General features: G+C 33.7%; 1 protein-coding gene across 23 annotated transcripts in view; it reads right to left on the reverse strand.

The window, feature by feature from the left end:
* Positions 1-19,912, reverse strand: part of LOC106160429 (Kv channel-interacting protein 4) — a 99,613-nt gene that overhangs the window by 39,352 nt on the left and 40,349 nt on the right. Inside the window, exon 1 of one of the 23 annotated variants that reach the window (XM_087012340.1) lies at positions 15,410-16,535. The exons of 20 other annotated variants lie outside the window; for them this stretch is intronic. In XM_087012340.1, coding sequence (XP_086868466.1) covers positions 15,410-15,458 — 49 coding nt within the window. In that variant the 5' untranslated portion in view covers positions 15,459-16,535. Of the gene's footprint in view, positions 1-5,938; positions 6,638-15,409; positions 16,536-19,912 lie in introns of those variants that run through there. 2 more of the 23 variants (XM_013537047.3, XM_087015870.1) reach the window with 2 other exon arrangements.

Below are 19,912 nucleotides of genomic sequence, written 5' to 3' on the forward strand. Positions count from 1 at the left end.
AGACCCAGAAGACCCTTAACCGGGTGGTTGGCACCAAAGTATCCCATCTAAAAGACGATACTGACAGCCAGAAAGTATCACCCCCCAGTGTTTTATTTACAATTTGGAACTAGAGAGTCAGATGACTCGCTGACACTACAGAATACGAGTCATTTTTTATTTTCAGGAGTCAAAATTTTCCCGCCTTTTTTGAATGGGTAATTTTAACTAGTAATGATGCGTACAACCATATATGTAAATAGATTGTATATGAATTGATGTTGTTTATTTGTAATTGTTGTATTCCAGACTAAAAGTATATAATTCTATCTACAGGAACTGAAGAATACAAAAAAAAAAAAAAAAAAAAAAAAGAAAAAAAAAAAAAAAAAAAAAAAAAACAGCTTTTGTATAAGTAACCAAAGTGTATTCAACATATGACAACAAACACACTAACAGTCATACAACTTCAAAATGATATGGACAAAAGTATGCATTTTGATTCTTTTTCTAACAAAAACTGATTAAACAAAAGATTATTAACATGATTAAACCTAAAGGTAGTGTATAAACAAAAAATCATCAAGATAAACAATAAATTAAAATTGATATGGATAAACTTTGTGTTGACTAGTATGTAAAAAAATTGTCAAAAATTATATGGACATAAATGGAAAACAAATTATATAGGAGGGAATAAGATTGTCAAACACAAAAAAGTAGATAAATGAAGACAAGAAATTTCAATAGATAATTGCTATGGCAAATACAAATTATATTCCAATCTGGAAAAATTATGTTTTGACTATTAAACATAAAAACACAATACTAGACAAATTTACCTGTGATTTTATACATGTAGTGTAACATATTTTAACCATTTAGAGTAATCTCTGTCACCAGTTTGCGGACTAAACTGTTTTTTAGGTCATACCATTTTCATTTGGGTCTTAAAACACAATAAAATATTTAAATTGAATTTAAAAACCCGTATTGTGCCTATAGCAGCATATTGTACTAGTAGTGTACTATCGGTGGCAAGTTGACATACTTTTTTCAACACAACAACGATCGGAAATAGGCCTACTAGTGGGTTTTTAACCGGCAATATTACAACACTTTTGAAAGTAATTAGTTGTGGCTGTCATACATTAGGGTCAAATGACGCACAGGATCATATTTTTTTGCGTCAATTTTAGGATTTATGCGTATTTTACGCATGACGCAGAGGTAAATAAAACACTGACCCCCCCCCCCCCCCCCCTTTTTGTTCACAACTTAATTGGGTAGCTCTCGGTGCCCCATAGTATTATTCTAACACCTTTTAGCCATTACAGCCTGGAATGAATTTTAGCAGCTCCAAAATGCACCATTAAACCAAACTGCCAAAAAGCTCACACTGGCTAATCAGATCAATTGTTGGAAGACTATAAGAATAAAAGCTTTTAAATCAACGTGGCTAAAAAGTTGAACCAACGTTCTGTGTTTGATGTAACAGTCTGCAGAAAAAATTAAGTAATTTTTTATATATTTATTTATGTATTACTAAACTTGGTATGAGCTTTTCCCTGAAAGACTGATTTTTAATTAATCCGCGAAAAAAATAAAATTTGTGCAAAAAAGATAACTAATACACCAACCAAAATGAGAGAGGGAGAGAGAGAGCATTCTAGCTTTAGAAGTAATAGGGTACATGCATACTACTGACATAAGGGTTTGTTTATATAAAAATTACAGAAGAAACAAAAAAACAATCCCTGTAAGCACTACAACCATAAATCATGTATCACCATGATGGGTATACAGGTGGGATAAAGTAATATAAGGGAACTGTGCATACTTTTGCCACAAGTCTTTAAGTGAGCATATTGCCCAATAATAGGCGTGATCTCACTGAGCTGAACAGATTATAAGTTATTCTTCACCCAAAATCTTCAAAATGACATGCATATGTGTGCACAGTATGACTAAGCTCATTTTTTTTTTCTTTTTAATCCTGTATTTCAAACATGATGAATCATACATATCAATTTCTTCGCTGCTCCTAATAGTTTAACCTTTTTCCTCTTTTATTGAATTATTCTATCTGCATTATTTATCTATTTACTTTTCTGAATTAGAGTATCCATTTCTGTTAGAAGTCAAGCTGTGACTTTTTGGTCAGATTTGAAATAATCTCTATCTGAATGCAACTCCTAGTGTACTTGAATATTGCCACATGCCATGGAAGATGGATGACTTTCTTCCCACTGGCAATTTCGATTTTTACACCAGAGCATAGACGTCACATGGTCATAAATGTAAATTCATATAAAAGGTGATCACCTGCTCCTGTTGAATACAATTAATCTTTTACTTTCTCAGTCTTTAAGAGGCAAAATGCAAGCAGCCATATATCCTCAACTTTTTATTACAAGTTTTTTATTTTTATTACAAATAAAAACTAAATATTTGAAAAAGATAATAACTCCTTCAACTTGCTAACTTGCTTCTTTGCAACTAATTCAAAACAGCATCTGAATAAAGAAAACAGGATATACAACTACCAAGCAATTAATTTGTTGTTCATAATTTAAAGAAGACCTGAGCAATCTGGATATGATCGCAACTATTTGTCTGGTCTATTCACCATGCTATTCCCTCTAATATTTATATCTACATGGCATTAATCTTTTATGACTAATGATGGATCTCTCTGAGAATAAATGTGTATTATTCCAGTCTAGTGATCGCACAACATCAGGTCTGAAGTCATTATCTCCTTGATTAATCATGTTCTTGCTGATACCAAAACACCCATATACAGTCATTTCTGCATGTTCCTATGTGCTATGAATTTAATACTTATTCCCATCAAAAATAAAACTATAGGCATCTTGTGCCATAAAAATTGGTCTCTGCTTAAATATTTCAGGTGACACATGCATAAAAGAACTTTTTTTCTAGAATTCTGGAGCATCTTCATATAAAATCAATACTTTCCATTTTGCATGCTCCAAAATGATGGTATAAAACACAATAACATCCTGTTATTCAATAAACCAAACTTCAAATTGCAAGAGCAATAAGTGAAGTAATGACTATTCATTGGGGGTTTCTGTCAACTGAAAGAAATTTAATTGGATCTCCAAATAATGTGAGATATATATCGTGGACATACCCTGGGCTATGTAGGTAATAGCTCATCTCAAACACACCATGAGGGTGATGAGAAAGTTCTCAGCATGGTTCCAATTTGCCATTACAATTTGTTTCCCCACTTGTGTATCGAAGTTACTCCAGAGATAAATATTAGAGCCACATGCTTGTAAACGATGTAAAAGTGTCATAGTTTAATTTACTCGGACTGTTTTATTCTTACAGGGTGTGGATTGCTGCCACTACCGATGTTTTCATCTAGAACACACACTGCTTCATAATATACCAGGCCTATGAGCAAGTACAAGCACACTTGAAATCCTAACTTTCATGTAGCTTATTTTTAATACCTATATCAATAATGTAGATGTATAATGGCTCCACTGGGTGGAGCTGCAGAGTGTTTCTCAGGTTGCATCTGAAAAGAGTTGTAGCTAAAAGAAGGCCAAGACCTAAGAAAGTTTTTCATGTGATGTAAATGTTGTGAACTTTAATCAACAACTTAGCTTTACATACAAGTAATGTCAAAAGTTAAAGAATAAACTGTAACAAAGTCTATTAAACTGTTGACTAGAGCCTCTTTTAAATGAAAACAAAAAGAAGTTTTTTAGTGGATTTTTTTCGTTATGTTTTGACTACTGATAGAGCTAGATATTACAATTTCCCCATTTATCAGGACAAATAAATAGAATAGAGATAAAGGCCACATCTACATATTCTCTCCATAAAGTGTATCTAGATTTTAAGGGAAGTTAATCCCATATTCAACCATACCCAGTCTTCTGCAATTTGCAAGCCATTATGCCAATTGATATTTGTGTATCTTAAATTTCCTTTTCCAATTAGGATGATGGATAAAAGTAATACCTCACATAAATAGATCACCAATTTCAAATTTCCCTTTCATTTGGGATTTCTTCATTACCTCACTGAGGCACTTTTCATCAATTTTGATATTTTGATAGTATTTTTTCCTACATATTAAGTATCAACATCTGGATGCTGACAAAAAAATGCAGCCTCTGGCTCCCTAACTGCCCAAAACACCAACTCACACTTCATTCAGAAATATGTTAAGATTCATTTAAACTGTAATAATTTTAAGACATAAGGCAGAGAATAAGTCAAATGACAGTTTAAACAGTAATTGAAAATATAACTGATAATTCAGAATAAGTGACATGAAGTATGATTTAATTTTATGGAAGACATGATGGATGGCCCATCCACGCACACATTGATTTTTCCCTCTTCTCAAAAGAAAAATTTTAGCACATGTAAATTGTCGCCTTGCAAACATGGCATCCATGACGTTGTCTTTAAATAACTTTAGCATTAAAGTTCACATGAAGGGGAGAAAACAAGAACACTTAAAAAGACATCCTATCCAGAGGGGCTCACACACGTTTCTTTTTCTCAATAACAAGAAAAATGGTAGAGTTGAGGTATATGGTGGCCTTAAAGTGGCTCTTTAGTTTTCTTAGTTATTTGTACAATACAGGGATGACGCAGACGAGAGCTAATTCTTTAATATCCTCAGCGAGAAGAAAGACTTGGTTTGATACACTGAGATAAAGCAGATGATCATGACTGCTCACTCTTTAGTGTTCTCAGAGCTGTTGTTTGTTTGATACACTGTGTTCTTTGGCTCAATTTGCTTTTCCGACTTCTTTTACTTCCGCAGCATTTTATTTTCCACCCTCTTGTACTGTTTTCAGGGTCTCCTGAGGATGCCATACAGGGGCGGATTTAGGGCGTCTTCTGGGTCTTCCGGAAGACGGTCAGATTTTCAAGTTTACATTGACGGGTATCTAATTTTTTATGTCGGAAGACGGATGGATCAACAAAGATAAATTGGAAGACTGTCAGAAAATAACTCTGGATCCGCCCCTGCCATACATAAAATTAATTCAGTGTGGCCTAACCTAAAGTATCTTTTAATCATGACATACACATAAAATCCTTAAAAAAACAATTCACATAGGAACTAACTCAAAGAGCCAAGTTAAAAGCATCACCAACTGATTTCCATGACTTATTGGAGAGGTGGGGATGTGAGTGGTTATAGGGGAAAGGGGTTATCAAGACTGAGGAGGGTCAGTATTTTGGGGAGTTTTATGTCAGATACTCCATTGGTAGATGATTGATAAAAAATGACCAAATTTGAATTCAACCCCATTTCAGCATCCCAATTTCAGGGAAAAAAACAAGAACATAATACTTATTGTCAGTTAAGCTTTTCCAACCTAAGAGTTGAAACAGATACTTAAAATACAAGAAAAATGCAGTCAGCTAAACTTTTGAAGGTTTCTGTATGACAGATGTCCCCATTTCATTAATGTTTGTTTACACAAAATCTAAAATGACAGTTTTCATTCGTACATTTAAAATTTTACCACAAAAATGTTTCTAATAAATTCAATATAAATTCATTTGCCATTTGAACTGAAATTCAAATAAACCCAATTAGAATTCAAATAAAAAAAAAAAAATAGAAATTTTCATGAATCTAAATGTTCAGTCCATTGGTGTGTTTAATTCCAGATAAAGTTGCCTTAAACAGCTTAGCCACTGTAAATAACATGCTATCTGTAATCAATCACTCTGATATCTAACATGGACAACAGTATCCCTACTGTCAACAACACTTCCCACATAAATGTCACATAAAACAAAAACTTTACATAAACCACTATAAATAGAAAAAATCTGGCAGAAAAGCCGATCAATATGAACAATTGAGCTGTTCCTGTTTACCTGCATAATCATACTTTGTATAGTTTTTATACATACTTGTTATATCCAAATCAATGTATCTTACCTGAGCCATGCCTGGAAGGAATTTTTATCCAAGTGGGGCACAGCATTTTGAATATCCCCCTATTTCTTCTGAAGAACCTTACAAAACTAAATCAGTAACTGCAAGTTGCAAATCTCTCAAAGTGTCTCAAAACCCTGAAAAAAAATCTCTACCGTGATGACAAGAGTTATCAGCTGTGTGCTAAACCTCTATGAAGCTTTACCACTAGAGCCGTCTGTTTTGCATAAATCATTATTTGTCACAAAACTAATGAACTTTCCAGGTTAATATAACATGCGCATGTAATTTCCTCAAGCAGCAGAACTGAGCGAGGGACTTGTCTCCTAACGCTTCCTTATGAAAGCATCTGTTAAGCTGTAAGGCTCTGGAACAAAATGCCACCTAGACAGTTGATTCCTTTAGTAAGCTCATAATCAAAGTGAAAGATGATGCGTCTATCAAAGGAATGAATAATAAAACATTCTTCCGAGTGAAGGCATCTTTCCTGCAGTCTTCTGTTACATGCAAACACATCATCTAAATGTGGTGCAGAGGCCATCAGTCAATGACATAAATTCCATTCTTTTGAAGTCACCATATGTTCGTGAAAATCTATTATGTCTGGAACACAGCTACATCAATAATTGAAACACAAATTAGCTTTTAAAATCACGATACAGACAACGTGAGCAAAGCTACGGCGTCATGCCTGTCACATCACAGAATGAGGAATCTCTTGGACCTGGCTCTGTCACCCAAGAGAGGCTTCTCGAGGCTGATATTATATACTCGCCACCTTATAAGGTGCACCTGCATGATTCCCAGCAATGTAATTATTTACCTCCATGGAAATGCAATGCAATGGTGAGGAAAAATCTCATTGTCGCCTCAGGTAAATATGATGCCATGATCAAGAACTTGAGTATATTTTTGGTTCATTGCAATATTTTTTTCCTACCTTAAAGATTCAGTCCAATTTATTGTTTACTGGCCAAATTAGTGATAAAATTTGTAATAGAATTAAAACAATTAAGCAATGGGTGAAAATGCAATATAGTTTCAGAAGAAAATGGCAGAAAGAAGTTTTATTGCTTCAAATTAAAGGCATTTGATTTTTTTTTAAGCTTTTATAGCATCATTTGCCAAAATGTAAAATTCATTAGCTACAGAAAAAGAAATGAAGTGAGATGGCACATGGAGACCCTTACTAGCAATGAAATATAGCTGATGCAATGAATGAATTGTCTAATTGGTAACATACAATACGGATGATATCTATCCTACACAAACATATATCAATCAATAATTCCTCCAAATTGTTATGCCTCACAAATAAATCAAAAACATCCAAATGAAGAGTGTTCCACATAAGATGCTTGTAGCTTTAGGTAGATCAAAACACCAATCAACTATTGAGTACATCTTTTAATTACATCCATTTTTTTTTAATTTAAAGCCACATAATTCAGAATCCTCTACAATCTGCCTATGTGGGCACTCCCCCCTTTTTGATCAATCAAAGGTTCCCCAGTGTAAACACTGCCTTCAATTCCAACAATAAAGTGCTGATTGCAAATGGATGTTATCAAACCCCTAAAGCACCAGAAAATATACATTAGCATCTTCAGTATCACTATTATTATTATCATTTTTGATGACTGTTTGTATAGTTCAGTTTTGTCAGAAACTAGTTGTGTAAACTGATTATTCACTGCTCAGAGAATCCATAGAAATGCCTTGAGAAATGTTTTACACTGAAAAAAAAAGCTTTCTAAATTCTAAATGAATTATTATCATTCAATTTTTTATCTTTTGCTATTTTTTTTTTAATTTTTTTTATTTATTGTGGAAAAATACTTCATCTGGGTACTCTGTTGAAATATGGTACAAGTTCATTCCATTAAAAGGTCTGTCAATAATTCAATTATACGATGAAGCGTCCATGATAAACTGAAATACATCACATTAAGTGAGTGCCCTTGCTTTCATTTCCTTTTTGCTTTGAATATCTGGTCTAGATGAACACAAAGAAGTACACTAATTACCTACTCTAGAAATAGAAATACCAAGGGAACTTCAGTTTTGAGAAACAAGTTTGTTAGGTCAACAAAAAATCTAGTTTGGTGTTAAGACCATAAAGTCAGACCAAATTCGATTCATCAGCCAGACAAGATAATGAAATTAAGGTCTTTTGTTGACCAAGTGTCTGGTTCATTCCAATTGAATGTGTCAGTAGAGCTTCTTGATTGCAGTACGCATATGTTGCTCAACAATCACAATCCAGAAAATCCATATTTGCAGTTGTCCAAGTACCATGTTTTACATAACAGAAGTGTGCATTTCTGTCTAGAATATAAACACTGACTAGGATATTCTAAGAAAGAAATCTTCATTTACACAAACATGTGTCAGGTCATCTTTATTCCTGGGGCATGTGGCTCTACCTCAATGTTGTATTAAGAAGCATTTTGTTGAATCAAACTTGAAAATGAATTATGTTCAAAGATATTCAGCTAAGGAAACATTATATACCTAAACAATCCAATAAAAAGTGGAGCATCCTATCTACAATCACTCACTCCTCAAACCTATGTGTCCTAGCGTTAAAACAAAATTTACAGCATAAGCGATTCCATCATTTATTATCTCTCTAGGGCGTTTTAGAATTTTCCACATTTTCAGTAATTGAATTTAAGATGCAGAAAATAAATTTTGTCTGCTACAAATACCATCAATTTCACTCCATTATCAAGGCGAGTTTAGTCATAGGATTCACACACGCGCTCTCAAGTGTCCTCTTGACAAATTAAATTAGATGCATCACTAAGCTGGCTTCATACTAGCCATTCCCAGAGGCCAGGGCACTAACTGAAAGGGGTGTGTTTGTGTGTGATCAATTTCTGACAGATAAACAGACTCTTTTTTTTTTTGTCAATTTCACAGGTAATTTGTTACTACAGGTACAAAATAGTTAAATATGTGAAATATGGAAATAGACAGAGCCACACACTTATTCAAACAGGATCACCATCATAAATCAATGGGGACATTTATAAATGAAGTTGCAATACATCATTATAGGGTGAAAAGTGATACAAACTGCACCTACTTCCAGTAATAAGAAATGTATTTCTAGAAAACTGGCATGTGGTAATTTTTCAGAAAAGTTGATCGATCTTTTCTGCAGAAACCAGAGGTATTGATGTGAAAGTAACAGAAGAAACAAAAGTTAACCTTAAAATGAAAAAAAAATCCTAAATCACATCAGACAGTATAACTGTCTGCATATTGTCAGCCATATTGTGACATAGAAAAACTGAAACAAATCTCTTTAATACTTCAACATCCATCTCTTTTAAAAGCTGATGAAATGGAAATATCTTTTAATGGGACAAGACTGATTTATAAATGTACATCAACCATTTTCAGCAAATAAATAACACAGACACCAGCACTATAAAAATTGACACTCATTGTATGCTGAACCCATCCAATATCACATACATTAATCAAATTACACCAGACCATCTAAGATACTACTGCATGTACATGGGGTAAGCTGTTTAACCTTTGCAAATGCACTTAACATTAATAAAAATATTGGGGGGAAAAAAATCACAAAAATAGGCAAATGTCTAAGCAGAAAAAGTCCATGGACTGGTGCCCTATTGTGTACACTACACAGGTGAGCCAAACTGACCAAATGTCAGGCTATATAGGTACATGTTTACAGGAGGGCCTGCTTAATGACTTCAGCTCCTCGTTATCTAGGCACCAACATTACACTACCCTCAAACGTGCACTGACAGTGGTCATGAGGTGATGAAGGTCTTTTCAGCACTTTAAGTTGATAAAACTGTCCATTTTACAGACCTAAAAACATGTTTAAAATCGTTCGGAGAGAAAATTGATACTAAAGGCACAGACCCCTAGATATTCATTTTACAAACCAAATTTTGTTTGAACATTTCTTTATGCTCTAGTGTGTTGATTGGTGTTTTAACTTACTCCCTAGACTCCCATTAATTTTCTGGGGATTTTGTGGATGGTAACCACTAACACTGCACTTTTTTTTTTGTCAAAGCCAGCAGCAAATCACTTGGGACATGCATCAGTCAGTCTTCATACTTCAGTCAGTTCATATGTTTCAGTCAGTCTTCATACTTCAACTTAGAACACTAACTACTAAGGGGAAAGAATACTCAAACCATAATCTTTAACAGCATCGTTTATGGTGGTATCATAACATACTGAAAGTGAAATATCAGATCAGAGATAAAAGTAAAACAATTCTTCATTGATGTAAAGTGAAGCATGTTGTAAAGGGAATATTTTTATATTTTAAAATTGTACAATATAGATGTATAACAGACTTCTTTTCTATATAATCTTAGAGTTCTACTATCTAAGAAAGCTATCAATTTTCAAAGAAACCCATCATGTTTACTAAATGAACAAACCAAATGCTGATATTTTCTTTCCCTTTCAAATAGAATTCACCCTGTCACATTTCTAAGAAAAAAAAAACAGTTCACATCAGATACTGCCGAGAAAAAAAATATGACAAACATAATGAGAAAGAATCCAAACAAAGTACATTTTCTGTGATTTACACTTCCATTCTTATTCATCATATTCCTACTGTTCTGTCATAGCTAAAAGGTCAGCTACTGCAAAATAAAAGAAATGCTCTGCATTCCACATTGCAGTTGACAAAGAATTCTATTAATTTGAAACACCATGACATTACATTTTCTAACTGAGGGTTTGTAGACTTTGATACAATTTTTAATGAGTTATCTGATGATGTCAATATCTTTTTACCAAACAAAGCCACTATGCAAATGTGAATAAAAACAAAAATACAATTTGGCAACATACGTGTCAGACAGCAACAGCGATTACACAGACAGACACAGTGATCATAAACATATACAGACATATACGTCAAATGTTTTTTTCCACTCTGCAAAATAGTACGATTATCCCAACAATTTTTCCACTCCACTGTTCCACAGCTTCTGGCTAAGTGTCTTCAAAGTGTGTCTGTCCATTATCAATTGACTGTTATTTCAGTCTCACTGCTATAATTCCATTCCTCCCAGGCAAAGCCTGATGATACCATATATCTATATTAACTCAATGAAAAATTTTCCTGACACTGCCTGACTTATGCAATAACAGCCCCTATTGAAAGTAGCTAAAAAGCCTATCAAATACTCCATCCTATTGCTAACTTACTAAACAGGAAGAAGCATTTTATCTTCTTTTACTCCCAACTGCCAATAACAGTATAGTTTTAGTAGCCAAAGGATTCCAATTTGAATACTTGCCATTAGTTTGAAAGCTGAAGTCATCTTTCAACAAAATAAATAATTACATTATTACTTTCATCTTCTCCATCAATTTACTCTTTATCTTCTCCATCAATGCAGTTTTAATTTTCAAACAAAACTGTTTATTTAAAAAAAATTTATACATGTACATTAAAAAATTCCCATTAAAGAAATTTAATTTGACATCAAGGATAAAATATTTCAATACATTAACAATTTACCATAGCCCAGTTAAAATGAAGTCCAGATAGAAAAACAGGTACCATATAATATTCACTACATACAGAAATTTAGGTTATTCATCACCAGCTCAGAGGACCAACTGCTGTGGCCAGTTATATATACCAACCTAACTTTATTGGAAATCCTACTTAACCCCCCCTCCCCTCCTCTGGCACCCCTTGTTATTAAGAAGAATGGAATCCATTCACCAACTCATCCAAAAGTTGGTCCTATAACTCCTTTTGCTTATCAATGATTACTACAGGGACAGAGAAGACAGACCAACAAAAACCTTTCCCTAAACTCCTGAATACCAAAGTGCATATAACCAGGTATTTGTTTCATTAAATACAACAAATTAATTTATAAAACAAGGGATGATATGTTAAAACTCATTGAAGAGTACAGGAGTAAGCAGTCCAAGAAGATTTCTCCCACAACATGTAGCATGTTAGTATGTATGGTAAAAAGTCAGTGTCTTAGGGTGCATTCCCAGAGATTTAGATTTAGATCGACCTAACTCCCTGGGGGTTCATGCTAAATTGCAGTCAGCCGAGTGCGCACGGTAGTCAATTACCCCCTTACAGCTTTTAGTAGGCGGGACAGACGTTTAAACCGGCAAAGCTGACAGTAATCTAGTGAGACTCCCCACAGGGATAGATCGATCTAAAATCTATGGGAATGGGGTCTTATAGACAGCACTCCCCTGTGTCTCAGTGATGTATAATTACCTAAGATGACAACATGTCTGGCAAATGTTTTGGTCTCGATTCAGACTGGGTGAAGACATTTTCCCCTCCCTGGGGAGGATACAGCCCAGCTGACCTGTAGGGCACTAAAACTTTGCATACAAATAATGCCTTTCAATGCCAGGCCAAGAGCAAAGAGCCAAGCCAGGAGACAGCAGGTACCTTAAGCTTTAAGAAGGACTTTCGTGTTCAACTTTCATCCCAGAAAGGGATTTAACCCATTCTAACCACAAGGCCATTCATTCAGTCTGCACAGACATATATATCCATGTCTGACTTTGATTCAACAAGACTGTATGACCTAGCACGTGTCAGACTGATCTCTCCAGGGAAAAAGGCCCATTATTGGTAAACTTGTCCCTTCAATCAAATTTCAGCCTGAACATAACCCACAATTCAATGGAGGTAATTTAAAAGAAGCAATTTAACTGATAAAAAAGTAAAATAGTATTATTAGGTCCCTAATGCATTCTTGTTGTCAAGCTGTTCATGCTTTTACTGTTCAGAACTGATTGGTACTTTTTTAATACAAAATCATAAGAGGTAAACTTTATTACTTTTATTTTTCTTACATCAGAATATTATGGACCTGTACTGAAACTTTTCCCACAAAATTATATCAAAAATACAAAAATATATAAAAAATCATTGGCCCATTTTAGGATCTACTATAATAAGATCAAGTCTAAGATGAACCACACTTCCATTTGGGAACTACACTATAACTACAAGGCCATATTCAATAACTTTGCTGAAAATGTGACAAAAATCGAACCTGATCAGAGGATCTCCAATACATAATTGATACATTCCAGGTTCAATCTAAAACAGATTTACACTCAATGCCAAAGCATCCAGAAGCTGACAAAAGTACTTTTTTCATAATAAGTTTAAGTAAAAAAACTGCATCTGCATAGATATGACATGATTAAGCTGAAGATCACAGTTAGAAATGACAGTCAGTGCAGATATGAAATGTAAGGTACAAACTCAATTCCTCAAAAGGATATGAAACCTTTAGAATATGTCACTCCTACTGAGAAAATTCAAAGTGTTAGGGCACTAGATAGTTCAGATCTGATTAAGCGTATCACATGTCAAGCTGTTCGTCTCCCAGGAGTAAAGAACGTATAAGCAATAGTCAGTATAAATGCCAAGATTTTCAAAGATTGCTCTCAAAAATGAACAATTATTACATCTGCTGGCTAAAACAGTTAAACAGGTTAAAATCTATAATACTGATTAACATTACATAACCCCCACACACAATAATAATCAAAGGATCTGGGTTGCATAAAAAAAGATGTTGGCAGGCTTCACTTATTACCAAATTGTACCAATCATTCAAAGTAAAGAAATGCAAATGAAACAATCACATTCACTATTCATATGGGAGTTTCCCAGGGGTTCCCCCATCATCCCCCAACCCATTAGTAAAAATAATTGAGAACTTGAGATGCCATTATACCAGTAGATTGACATTTTGTGATTATTTCTTTTTTTTTTTTTTTTTTTTTTTTTTTTTGCTTTGTCAAACCACCTCAATTTCATTCACATAGTTTCTTTTAATTTATTTTTTTCAAATCATATTTGTAAATTAAACCGCATACAATGTTGGAACTGTTATGCATTACTGAAGAGTGCACACATTTAGTACAATGTCACAGCTAGCTTGCTTAAAATCTATTCCTATAGACCCTCTTTTTTCCTTTAGTTCATGCAGTCCAAAAGGGCACCTCAAGACTAAAAAAAAAAGATTATATACTAACCGATAATTTTAAAACAATAAAAAATGAGAGAATTTCATAAAAATGTCTACAATAAAAATTGCCACAAATAGTTTTCAGCATGTTAAATGGGAGTGGATATGGTTTTACCATAATTATCATTCCTTTAGAAAACCCATTCCCATAAGACACGCATGCACAGCAACAAGACAGACAAACACAGACAAAAAACTTCCTTGGCAGAGGTAACAATAATGAATTGCAAAGCTCAGTGCATAGCCTGGGCAGTGGTATAAACTAATTGGTGGACAGCAGTGCATCACTGTCCATCAACACACTTGTAGAAATATATTTGGTCCTGACATTCATAATCTGTTCCTGTGCATCAAATGAAACATGTAGGTGGAAATGAACAGTCTGTCTATTAGATAATTTCTCTTCTCAACATCATGGAGCCTCTTGAACTGCAATTTCTAACATATGTACATAGATTATACACCTCTGCATTTGCTCGCTGTTCTTTCACTTTCCCATTAAGATTTTTCTGAAGCATACCCATCTGGGCACTGACACTATGGCTAATATCAAAATACTGAGATTATTTTTTCTTTTTATATTATCCCACTTTGTTGTCAAAACTGATATAAACACTTAGAACTGCCCTTTCTCCAAAGAGCTACACACATGCTTACTCTAAGAAAACTACTTTATTCCGACTGCTTCAAATGTATTTATATTAATCGACTAAAAACTGTCTGTAACTTAAGTGGTAATGGCACTTTGTGTAACCTTATTCGTGGTGCCACCAAGCAACATAAAAACCCATAAACTGTTTTGAACAAAATCCAACAAATGGCTATCTTGGTCTTTACTTCTAAATCAAGTAGCTGTGTTCTTATCAAGTTAGTGTCTAGTTGCACAGTAATTGTTTGCTTTAATATTGCATTGGTCATTAGGATTATTCACCCAAAGACTTTAAGGTCAAACAGCAAACTAAATTAGTGTCCTTACCCATGTCACTTCTCTGTTTAACTTGCATTGCAATCATCAAAATACAACACAATTATAATTAGGTCTCTTTTCATTCATTTCCTACATTGAATATTATTATTTTATTTTAAATCAAAAATACATTTATACCAAAAATCACTGTTGAATATCAAAACACAAATGTTTAATCATTTATGCAAAAAAATAGGATTATCAAAATATCCTAACAGTATATATACTTAACGATCACTGTCAATCATCTTTAATTACATTCTAAATAATTGAAATTTTACCTATTAAATCCTAACAGCAAAAGCACAATCTTAATGTGAGTGTAATAAAAGCAATATGCTATACATGTCACCATTGCCCTCGAGAAGCATTTTCTGTTTTCTCTCTGCAATATCTAATTAGATAAAAAAATCCTTAATTCACAGTAATGATCATGAAGCTTTAGGTTTTACCTACCCACATTAAATACAACCCGGTCCACCAATCTAGCAACTTGATTGCCCATGGAATAAAATGTTCAGTTTACATCCACAGTTTGGTCCTTGGTAATGAAGGCCTATGTATGTGTAAATATATATACATATATCTACTACTCTTTTATGTTGGGTGATAAGGATTCCTACTAAAAATATCTAGATAAATCAGATGATGATGTTGTTGTCTACGACTGAGGGACTTGTCAGTGACCTGTTCTACCTCCACTGCCTTGTCAACCTGATGCTTCTACTGTGGCAATTCTAATATCAAAGCAGTCATTCAGAGAGTTCTTCAGGATCGCTAAGAAACCAATGCAAGTAGTTGGCTGGTCGTCTGGCTCTCTATATACAGCTTCATGTATCACAGTATTCATTCCTAGCTAGGAGCAAGCAAGGCAAACCAGTTTACTGTGGAAGTATTGCATGTCATTCAGCGTGCTGTGTTGCTGTCCTATACCACAATAATGAAGACAGCTAATAGCTTTTCAGGTAACAGAGTATGAACTGCTAACAAATTTCCTTTCTAATCAGTGAAAAGACTTTCCTCAAGGAAGCCTCAGCCTACGGTATGTTTAACCAAACATTGACTCTGTGTACAAGCTGGTTAATATGTCCTTTACAGCATGTATTATGCAAGAATACAAAGGGGTTTATATAAAATGCAAAGCCTTGGGACTTGCCAGAAAACGGTATTTATGATCATTCAATTCCTTTGCAAACAAACTATAATACTTAATGCTTTCCTGGTATTTTTGCCACATAGAAGAATTTACATGAAATCTTGGGAGACAAAAATTCCTAAAACTGCCTTGAGCCACCTTGGTGGAGTTGAGTATACTAATTGATGTTCATGACTGCAATAAATGTCACACCCAGATAAACCATGTTTTAACTGTCACCTAAGCTGCAAGCTCAATAAGAAGCCTGTGGAGCCCAGTGTGACTTGTGCTTCATAAATGCAATAGGGCTCGGCCTGGGGGAGTTTTATCATACTGAATCATGCGCTGATGCCAACAGTGTAACTTGCTGTTGAAAATGTAAGCCATTACAAGTACGTAGGAGGGATTTTGAGTGATGAAAAGCTTCAATTAGTAAAATGTCACACAAGTTTTCTGGCGTTACAACACCAGCCCCTTCAAAGAAGAAAACCACTTCTGTGTCTAATAGCAGTTAATTTTAGATTCCTCTTTCCAAGAAATGCCATAGGAGAAATGAATTTTTTTTTTTTTTTTTTTTTTTTCCTGAAACAGACGTCACACAAATAATGGTTTTAGGATTGCTATTCCTCTCTGACAAAAGAAGCTTAGATATGTTCACATATTCATAGTTACCAAATCATTCTGTCTATCATTATCAAATTGTATACACTATTCATGGAGATAAATGGTCAAAAAAATAAAAGGTGGATAAATACTTAGATTTTCTTTCATTCCTGTTGTATATTAAGATAGCATTTAGCAACAGTTAAGGTTAATTAATGCCTTAACATATGTCATGGCAACCATGTTAAGATTGAGAATTAGACAAATTTTGACAACCACAAACCAATGAAATAAATGGCAAAACTAGCAAATAAGAAAGAAAGATGTTCATATTTCAAAGAACAACACTGTATAGTGATAAAAGGCGACTGAAAGCAAGCCTATAAAATCAGACGACAATCAGCAATTTCATAAGCCATATACACCTGGATGACAATCATCATAATTGTATTTATTTATTTATTTACGAAATTTGACTTATTTAATCATAAAAATCACAAATAAAGTGTTTTTTGAAATGGTACACAATGAAGTCAACTTCAGCAGCAACACATGAAAGTAAACACACCAGGCAAGATATCTTGTCCAAGATAATGATATAATGGGAGAATTCATTCACTGGTCAAACTGCATCATTTTGCAGCTAAATATGGTTGTTAGATTAGCCAACGTAAAAAAGCAGTTCCAGTATCTTTTTTTTTTTTTTTTTTGCCATCCTCATCAACAGCTAAACCCCAAATGTGCCTTTATAAGTGATTGCATTCAAAATTGTCTGTGAAAGTCTCAGGGATGAAACTAGCAGGGCTGATGGATATAGCTTTTTGAGAAAATAAATGAATGTCATAACATTTTCCATAAATGAGAGAACATCTTTCAAAATGCTTTCTCTGTAAAACAATTTTCAACAAGTGAACATTTCAGTACTTATATAAATATCATGCACCATAAATGAGGTTATAGATAAAGATAGTAAATAATCTCAAATGTGTTCTCCACCACTTTTTAAAAAACTCAATTGCAGCAAGTTATAACACTGAAGTCAAAATATTGTTAAATATCAAATAAACTTGTATGAGTAACAGAGAACTAATTAATCTAATTTTCTGCTTTCCAGGGCAGCATAAATTCAATGAAAATGCATCCATTTGATTACACCCTCCAGTAGTATCTATAGTCTGACAGTATATTGTACTTAAATTTTTACTCTGTTTTAAATCTACATTACCAAAGACATTAATTACTTTTACACTCTTACATCTTGTGTCAAATGAAGGATAAAATGATCCATAACTACTAACTCGAAGAGAAGACATAACAGAAAAAAAACATAATAATACTGGATATAGGCCAATGAAGAGTGAAAAAAATCAATAGCAGCAACATGGAGACCAACTGTGTTACATGATCAGTCTTTCGACTTGTCTGCAATCTTGAAACATGAACTTTAACACAGCTCTAAAATAATTCCCATATATGAGGAAAGAATGAGCATATCAAGTAACTAAAAAAAGATTACTTCTTGCGTAGTTAATAAGACTAAATTGGATGGTTTAAGAAAGCACTGACTTATGTGGCTCCAAACACCATAGTCTTTCAGTGTTTCAGAAATTGCCTAGAATTTATAGGTATCTTTTCCATTTTCTGAAGTCCTATCTTTTTTTACCAGGCTAGAAGCCAAATAACTGGAGAAGACATTTTAATGTACATAATACCTTATACATAAAAAGAAATTGATTCCTAAATGTATAATATTTGTCAACAATGTTCATTTAGGAAAAAAATTAATTGTCATGACAGCAAATATACAAAGCCAAAAAATAACAAAACACAAGTGGTTAAATATTTCATCATTTACTGATAATATTTGACTGTATCACAAGTGCAGTGTTCTATTCTGAAGATAGAAATGATATTTAAGCATGTGAAACACACTTGATGAAGGTGGGAAGCTTACATCATTTGTAACATATGGATTTATTTACAAGGCTTCCAAACCTACAGCAAAATAATACTATGTCCTTTCATGAGAAATCCTCAACTGCTTTCTGCATGTATCATTAAGGTTTTGCACTATATAAAAATTTGACAGCTGTAAAAATTATATGAAATCATACAAGTATAATGGCATCATCAATGGCAAACTGATTGCAGCGAAGAAACACCACCATGGTAAAAAATGAATGGTAAAAAAAAAAAAAAAATGGCAATGTCGATAAAAACTGTAAATCTGTGAAGGAGAGACTGGGCTGACTTTACAATTTGTAAACAGAAAACACAACCTGAATCTATACCAATCCTTCTCCAAACATCATTACTTACAAATACGTCCTTGATGTTAATTCTTTCTTTTTTACCTTCAAGAGGTGGGGATAATATTGACACATGGAGAAAAAAACAAATCAGTTTTTGTTTAATAGCTGAAATGTATTAATTCTCTTCCAGGCACTTCAGATGAGATTATACATATCAAGCATACATATTTAGCCAGTTTGATTAATCTATTCCTCTATCACTTTGGAGGAAGCCGGGAGATTATTTGGTTGGCTGGTGATGCGGTAAATTTGAAAGACTGAAAACAATCTTTCACAGAGTCAGCTCCTCATCCCTCGAAAACTGAAGACAATTTTTTCATAGGTTAAAAAATATAACAAAACCTGGACACCACTTCATCATAATGGATATTACTTGCCATACATCAATTACGTTAGCAAAATCTATTCAAAATCTATTTATTAACTTACGCATCTTTGTCCTTATGCTAAAAAAAGAAAGAAAATAAATACACCACAAACTAGTTTTGAAAAATTCAGTCCTTACTTGTGTCATACGTGAATGTATTATTTCAATTTATGTTAAATATACTCCACTGAACAATATATAAAACAACTTACAGCAATTAATCATTTGCTAAATTTTCTAAGGCATTATTAATTCAAAAGGACATCTGAATGCCTTCCACAAATATTTAAAGTGGAGTTATATAAATATAACTTACTTTAGATGACTCTATTTACAAATGCAGGATTGAATTTTGGATAACCCGCACACAGGTAAATTGCAGCTATGCAATAATTATACCATGTTTGTTTAATGTATAAAAATACAACAGGTACAAACACATCAAAGGAATGTACTCATGAACAGTTGCATGCTGCACGGAGGGTCATCACGCGGTAAAGAGTCGTCACCGGCTAGCATGATCATCAAACAAACCTGGTAAA

The sequence above is a fragment of the Lingula anatina genome, chromosome 1, assembly GCF_051362555.1.
Source record: "Lingula anatina isolate TDL-2025a chromosome 1, LinAna3.0, whole genome shotgun sequence".
Classification (NCBI taxonomy): Eukaryota; Metazoa; Brachiopoda; class Lingulata; order Lingulida; family Lingulidae; genus Lingula; species Lingula anatina.